This window comes from Cenococcum geophilum (genome assembly GCF_001692895.1).
Source record: "Cenococcum geophilum 1.58 unplaced genomic scaffold K441scaffold_3, whole genome shotgun sequence".
NCBI lineage: Eukaryota > Fungi > Ascomycota > Dothideomycetes > Gloniales > Gloniaceae > Cenococcum > Cenococcum geophilum.
In genome coordinates this window covers 2,277,843-2,285,418 of record NW_027137561.1, presented here as the reverse complement: position 1 = coordinate 2,285,418, position 7,576 = coordinate 2,277,843, and the positions used below count along the sequence as shown (strand labels likewise).

Below are 7,576 nucleotides of genomic sequence, written 5' to 3'. Positions count from 1 at the left end.
GAAGAAAGCTTAAGAAGTAATTAAGGAGCTAAGCAAGGAATACTAGATAAGTACCCTTAGNNAGCTAAAANNGTTCCTAGGAATCNANNTACTANNTAATTATANCTAGAGGCTCCTNTAGCTATCNTANGAAGCCTATATTAAGAAGATAGCTAACTAGTATAAGATAGATCTTAGAGGGCGTCTTTTAAACACTCCTATGGTAGAATCAGAACTCCTCCCTACTAATTACTATATAATCTATCTAACGCGTCTGTCCCCTAATATAGACCTATTAGTCCGTCCTATATCCCTACTAGCTTCTATAATACTATATTAGAGAAAACTAGGTTTAGTACTCTATATAGCTACTATAACGCGTCCGGATATTACCTTTACAGTATTACGGCTGGTAAGGTTTAATTAGGACCTAAGCTAAGAGCACTATTAAGCAGCAGATAGAGTTATCTAGTACTTATATAGTATGAGGAGCAGAGCAATCTACTATAAAGGAGATAAGGAAGGAATAAACGGTAGAGGGAGAGATAAAGGAATACGCGATAAAGGACGAGACGATGGAAGAGACGGTAGAAGTAAAGCGTAATTATTTATCTATGCTAGTAATGCATTATTTACGGACAATTCCGTCAATAGAAAGAGCTTATAAGGATATATTATAAAGCTATTTAGGGGACCGATCGCCTAGAGAGTAAATAAGCAGGGTATAGTTACGACGTTAAGCACAGAAGCTAAGTTATTAGCCCTATTATAGACAGTAAAGGAAGCTATCTTTATTAGTAAGCTGTTTAAAGTAATAACATTATAGCTAAACGAGCCCTTAATTATTAAATGTAATAATACCTAGACGCTCTAACTAATTATAGAAGATATAGTAAAGCTAATTACGAAGTTCTAATACATTAATATCTATTAATACTGGCTATATTAGGAATACGTAATGAGATAAGTACGATTTTAATAGATAGTGACGAAGAAGATAATTGCTAATGGACTTACAAAGGCCCTGCCTAAGTAGAGGTTTTAAAGCTTCGTTAATATAATTAGAATAGTGGATATTAAGGAGCAGCTAAATAAGGAGAAGCAATTAGAGGACCTAAGGGAGAAGATTAGAGCGGGACGGAAGGATTTAGATAAGATTATAGCTTAATTAACGCATTAACGGATATAAGAGGGTAGTTAGCTTCGTCCTCAACCAGGTCAAAGCTAAGGGGGTGTGTTAGATAATCTGTATTCTCTGTGGCGTAGGACGTGCACGAGTCACGTGCATGGGTCACGTGCATTGTAAATATCTTTGTCTAAGCCCAGGGGCCCTAGGTTAAGCAACCATCAAGACACAATCAAGATCATTAATTAATTAACCCATTTCATCAATGAATAGCTCTATATAAACTATCTGACACCTATATTGTGTAGGCTTTTTAGCTATACTATATATATTAGTTCTAGGGCATAATATAACGTAGGTTTAATTAAAGATAGTTATTTCTTTATTAGAGGATTAGTGGGCGTGTTTAGCTACTATAATGGCTCTTTTTTTTATACTAAATATTAAAACTTATAATTAGGTATAAGGTTATTTATAATTATAATTAAGGCATTTTTCTTACTCTAACGCTAAATCTAGAGTTAATACTTAAACTTAAATTAAGCCCTATAAAGATTACAAATTAATAATATTTCTTCTATATTTATAAAATAGAGGTATATACTTTTTTCTATTGTCTATATAAAGTAAAAAGACATATTAAAAGATAATATTTTTTATATTTTAGATAGAATAAATTAATTTTATATTTAGACCTGTATTATTATTTATTAGGAATTAAACCATATATTTATAGTATATAGCGCTTTTCTACTACCTTATACTCTCTAATCTATTACTCTTAGTTTTTTTCCTTTTTATATAGTATTATAAGAGGTTATATTTACTCTGTTTAGGAATTAGTAAAAACTAAAGGGTTTAAGATCCCCTTCCCGGCTTTTTTGTTATTCACTACCAGTGTTCTCGCGCTCCTTCCGTCCCTTTCAAGACCCCTAGGTTTCGCTAGTGATGTCAGCGGTTAAGTTAGGTTACGAATTTTGGCCTTTAACCAAACCAATATAAAAATTACTAAATTAAGTAAATGCTAAGCTAGTAAACGTGGAATACCACGTTCGTGATATGGCATTCGAGGACGGGGACCTGTACTCTGTGCAGTTCGATCTCAATTAGTCCTATTCCTTCCAGAACAAAAGTCGTGCGACTTAGAGCACATGAGATGCGCAGCATAGATAAGTCTTGACTCATCAATCGATCATAGCACCAAGTTCTCATCCTGTCACATTTCACACAAAAGTGTGGCTCTCCTTCTAACGTTCATAATCGTAATATGGCATACAGGAAAGCAAGGAGCTATGCAAGAGTCATTTCCTTCCATTGTGACCCAGGGGCGAAACCTTTATTCCAAGAATCTTGGTATATCCATCCAAGACCGATCCTGTAAGCCACGTCACCCTTCCTCTCAATCACAAGAATGTTGTATAACTTCCAATTTGATGCATCCTCTGGCGCATCCCATGTCTTATTCTGAGGCGTGGAAACCATCCATTCTAGAAACGCGACATTAGCATCAGGACCGTCGGGGTAGCCTTGTCTCTGATAGTCCTCCACAAAGTCCATTTGGCTAACCCAATGGTCCGGAGCGTGCCACTTCCTGCCCATCTTTTCCGATAGCAAGATGACCTCGCGTCTGCCAACGAGACATAAATCTGTGATCTCTTCTTCAAGGAAAGATGTGTCTAACGCTCCAGCAATCATTCCAGACTGGTCTCGAATAACAACTTCACATAGTCCACCATCCTGTCGGGATGCAATCTCGAGATCGAAGTGGGTTGAGACCGTGTAGAAACGAAGCAAACCCCCCGAATTAGGCGAGGTTGAAGCTGACTTCGAAACAGCAGTAGGAAGTGGACTGTTTGCACAGAGTGATGCAAACTGCGCACAGGGATCCCGACTGTCTAAGTAAAGCTTGGTATTCCCATTTGGGAGGCCGCCAAGGTATGCATGATAATGCTCGGACATGCTACTTGCAGGTCCACTACTCCCGCCGATAAGGTGCCTGAGAGGGACGAATTCACTTTTTGTCTCGTCATAGTAGTGCCATTCGATCCAAGTGTGACGGTTCAGAAGTTCCAGCTCGCTACCTCCTTGATGGATGCATTTGTCCCAAGTCCCAATTTGACCGAGCCAACCGGACCAGCTCCAGCTTGGCCAGTCAAGGCGTTTTCCATGCCTCTCCATGGTTGACCATAAAAATGCCACATCAAAAACGGCCGCTGGCAATCCAAAAAGCATTGTTGTCTTCATGCTAGCGGCAAGAATTTTGGCCAAACCACTAAAAGCGTTCAATATATCGCTAGGGTATGACAAAGCTCTCGCAGTATACGCGCTAACACACGAGCTATACTGGTTGAAAGCTTCCACGGGCTTCATATCTGCTGGTATGCGAAGATCATGGCCAGGAAGTTGAAACAAATGATCCCAGAGCCCAATATTCTCGCTCTCTTCGCCAATTACATCCTCTCGCCAAGTTGCATTTGGACACACGAAGAACGCCAATCCATCGATGAAAAGAACACGACGGCAAGAGAGGATCTGCTCTTGGAATCTGGAAGGTGATCAGTGCTGCACCCTGCCTAACAAGACTTAAGGTTAGTTGAACAAGAAAGACTCACGTCCATCCACGTCTTTCATGAAACCAATTGCCATGTGACCCAGAAAAGTTATTATAGACTGCATCATAAGATCTAATCCCCAGAAGCGTTAGGTCTTCTAGGATTCGTTCTTGCGATGGACTCTCCCGTGTGATTTTGGTGAACAGCCCCGAATCTGCTTCGTCTCCAGTGACGGCAAAGATTGTAAAGAACGCGCCTCCATATATATGATCCATAGATGAGATGAGATCGTGTTTCTGACTGGCATCGTCCTGCACTATGCATAGGGAATCTACCCAAAGATAGCGCTCAGATATCAGTCTGACAACCTCCATAGCGTCTCTTATCGTCTGAGGAAGCTGACTGATGAATGCTGCAAGGCCACGAATAGTCTTTAACGCAGACAAATTCTGTTTGTTTAGCTGGAAAAACGGGCGAGTTCCCCAGACATAACTTAGAGCGGCGTAGTGACATCCTACTGGTGCCTCAACGAGGCATTGATCTTCCACATCAATAAGTAAGAAGTTCTTGTGGCTGATAGCGGGTAGATGAGTGCCACTGCAGCTGCCTCGATGTTCACTCGCGCATGTCCCAAGCCATTGGCGTACAATGTCGAATCTTTGCTGTTTAGTCAAGTAAGTGCGACCGAAGTATTGACTTCCTTTTACTCCAGCAGCATGAGCGCAATCCCGCATTGGAACGAAGTAGGTGGACCAAGTGGGTCCTCCTGTTTCGGTAAACTCAACTTCCAGCACAACAGGATGCCGTCTCTCCTGAGTTGAATAGTCGATTATTGGGCCGATTTGTAGCAAAAATATAGTGCAGGTGACTTTGTCATTCTGAACATGCTGGGATCTTACGTAGCTAGGCGTGTCGTTATGGAATGCCTTGACAACCAATCGGCACAAGGGGCAGTGCACCCTGACCATGATTTCTAAAATGCTTCCAAGTGTGGTGAACCTGATCGGGAGGTTTTCTCGGTCGACATCAATTCCATCATCTGTTAGGTCATGGCCTCGGACATCTACTCGAACGTCTACAGATGCATCTTCCTCACCAGGCTCGTCGTCAATTTCTCGGTCTTCTGATACGTCTTCGAATTCGTCTTCTTCACCGGCGACAAGATTCATTTCTTGGTCATGTTCCTGACGATCTTCCAAACTAGAATTTGCCTCACTGTCTAGTTTCTGCGACGTGAAATCCGAGAGCCTCAAATCAAAAGATTGACACGAGTCACACATCACATCTAATAAAGATGCTGGCGAGTTGCTGCTCGAGAGTCGCCTTCTCTTAAGACGCCGTCCTGAGCGGGCACTGAGTAAACGACTAGCAGTGGCCAATGGAACCCACCATGTTCATTTTCTAGCCGCGAGCTCGCATTAACTAGTTCCATTGTCTCGAAGTGTGATTGGAGACGCCAACCCGGTTGTTCGTCGTGTTTTTAGCTTTAAGCAGGGTGGTCGATAAGATTATGAACCAAAAATACATGTCCCTTCCGGATTACAGCCGTTTCAGTAATATCGGTAAAAATCGCCAAGCCAAAAGAGCGGGCAGTCTCCGGGCAGGACCATCCCACAGAACCGGATTACTTAGCAATTAGTAAGCTCGCACGGGCCACTATCGCCAACGCCTAATAGAATTTTGAATAACAAAGCACTATTTACATATGTAATACTCCAATATTCGGCCGTCTATTTTAATAGAATCCTTTCCCTTTTTATTACTACGCGTGCGCTTGGCCTTAGGGGACCTAATAGCAAGTGCGCTAGCTTTATGAGCCTTATACGCGTCTACAGAAGCTCCCTGTCGCGATTGCTTTAATTTCAACGGAATGCCAACCTCTTTTAGCTCAGGATCAGGACCCTCGTTAGTATCACTTAAGATTGATGTAAAATTACCACAAGCTAATTGAGTATAGGTCCTTCGAGCTCTAGTGCGCGCTACTCTACCAGATTAATGGAGTAGGAGAGGTAGCGGCTCTTGATAATTGTCAGGTACCGAATGGGTCGCGATAGGCTCCTTCTTACCAATATTTTGGTGAGGATCGTCCAATATAGTACCTTGGAGTACTTCCGCGTTATTAAGCCACGAGTTGTCGTCCTCCCCCGCCTCCAAAATAACCACCTCATCCTCTAAACCCCCTAAAACTTCGTTATATAACGCCGATGGCTTATTAAACGGTTGCTGCTTATCCTCCTTAATATCTATATCTACTTTGCCGGCTGGTTCTTTATTTTGGATTAGAAATTGGCTAAGATCTATACCGCCGCTTGGTTAAGTAAGTATAAGCCAACTTCTAGACTCTACCTGCTCCTTCTGCTTCCGGGCCTCCTCCTGCCTTTCCTTTTAAAGCTTTTGTACAGCAACATCGGCAGCACATTTAGCAATCTCAGCGCTTATTTTACCCCACTAGTTAGCCTTACCATACTTCTTTTTAGGTGGTGGCTGCCAGCGAGCCTTTAGAGGAACCTTAAATGGAGTGCCCTTGGGTAGCAATTGAAGCTCTACCTATCTAGTTAAAATAGCCATTTAAGCCACCTTAAAGTCTTTAAATTTATTGGCAAGCTCGCCTATTTCTTTAGTAGGAAGGTCCTTAATAATATTAAGGAGGCGGAGAACCAATAGCCGGATCCTAGTAAGAGCTTTTGGGTGCTTTAGCAGAGGGTCGCCCTAGAACGCCATATCCTTAATATATCGCGGCTGCCAATCTAGAGCGGTAATTAGCTTTATTGCGATATACTAGCGAGGGTGGATTAAAGCCGGTGATATAGGAAGCCTCTATATTAAGTACTGAATAAGCATATAGCGGTAGGGGAGGCCATATTAGTAGGGTTCTCGCAATCGCAGTTGTTTTGCTTCCACTCCCAATCGGCCTAATCCTGCTTTTCCTTATTTATTAAAGCTCTTACGCCACGTATAGAGTTAAAGATTCGCTTAAGCGCGTAGTATATTACTATACCGTTAATCTGCGTAAAGTAGTGCTAAAAGAGATCTAGGGTAATAGTTTGGGGGAGGGACGTTTCGGACGTATATTTGGATTTGATTAATTCTTTACACAATATCGAAATCCGCCTCTTTAGCTCAATTATAGTATCCTTAAGGCTTAATTAATAATTGGTAAAGCATTTCAATCCTCCGTTAATACCCTTGCCTTATTAGCTTGCTGCTGTACCTAAATTTAGAAGGTATCTAGTGGGGGAGTAAGCGGTTAAGGAAAAGTCGACGTTAAAATAAGGTTTTTGAGCTGGGGAACAGAATGTTGCCACGAGACATTTGGATGAGCTTTACTATAGGCTGGCCCATAGTAAAGCTTATCTAAATGCCTTATGGCGATATTCTGTTCCCTAGCTTACTAAAACTTACCTAATATAATAGGTAATTATCTGGCTTTCCTTTTTAACATATATAGTCTAAAACCATACTTTATTATACGGGTGTAGCTTATCCAGGACTGCCTTTTGATTGACTTTAAGCTCTGCTACCGTTTCAGATTTTAGGTAGGGCCAAAATAGTTCCTTTACTACCTTCCTTTCTTCCGCTAAATAGCTATATAGCCTCTTGGCCTTTGTCTAGATCCCCTTATTAATCTACTTCTTTATTGCCTTTACGGTATGCCACTGGCAGTACTGGAGAATAACTGCGATTAACTGCCCTACTAATAAGGCGGCTGTAAGGCCCTTACCAAAATTGGCAATAATAACTTTAGGTGGCCGTTTCTAAAGTTTCTGCTAAGCAGACTCTAGTAAAAAGGTCTAATTTGGCTGAGACTTGCTCTTAATAAACGACTACATTGCTGGAAAAGAGGACCCTATATTAATGACGCCAGTAATAATAGCCAATAAGAGCTTAGATCGATTAGTATTAAATATAGCGTCTATTT

The 7,576-nt window shown here is 41.4% G+C and overlaps 1 protein-coding gene across 1 annotated transcript; it reads right to left on the bottom strand.

Moving 5' to 3' along the window:
• Nucleotides 1–2,320: 2,320 nt before the first annotated feature.
• Nucleotides 2,321–5,074, bottom strand: K441DRAFT_692566 (HET-domain-containing protein). Its single transcript, XM_067652578.1, has 3 exons — nt 5,047–5,074; nt 3,718–4,999; nt 2,321–3,650 (listed from the first exon to the last, which is right to left on the bottom strand). The coding sequence occupies exons 2-3, from the start codon at nt 4,935–4,937 to the stop codon at nt 2,396–2,398; spliced, it is 2,475 nt and encodes an 824-aa protein (XP_067509267.1). The 5' UTR covers nt 4,938–4,999; nt 5,047–5,074; the 3' UTR covers nt 2,321–2,395.
• Between the last annotated feature and the right edge of the window lie 2,502 nt (nt 5,075–7,576).

Bases quoted from the DNA above. Each gene is read 5' to 3' on its own strand.
- K441DRAFT_692566 (XM_067652578.1), bottom strand. From the start codon at position 4,937: ATGTGTGACTCGTGTCAATCTTTTGATTTGAGGCTCTCGGATTTCACG. The intron at 3,651-3,717 runs GTGAGTCTTTCT...ATCACCTTCCAG, and splicing joins CATGAAAGACGTGGATGGAC to ATTCCAAGAGCAGATCCTCT.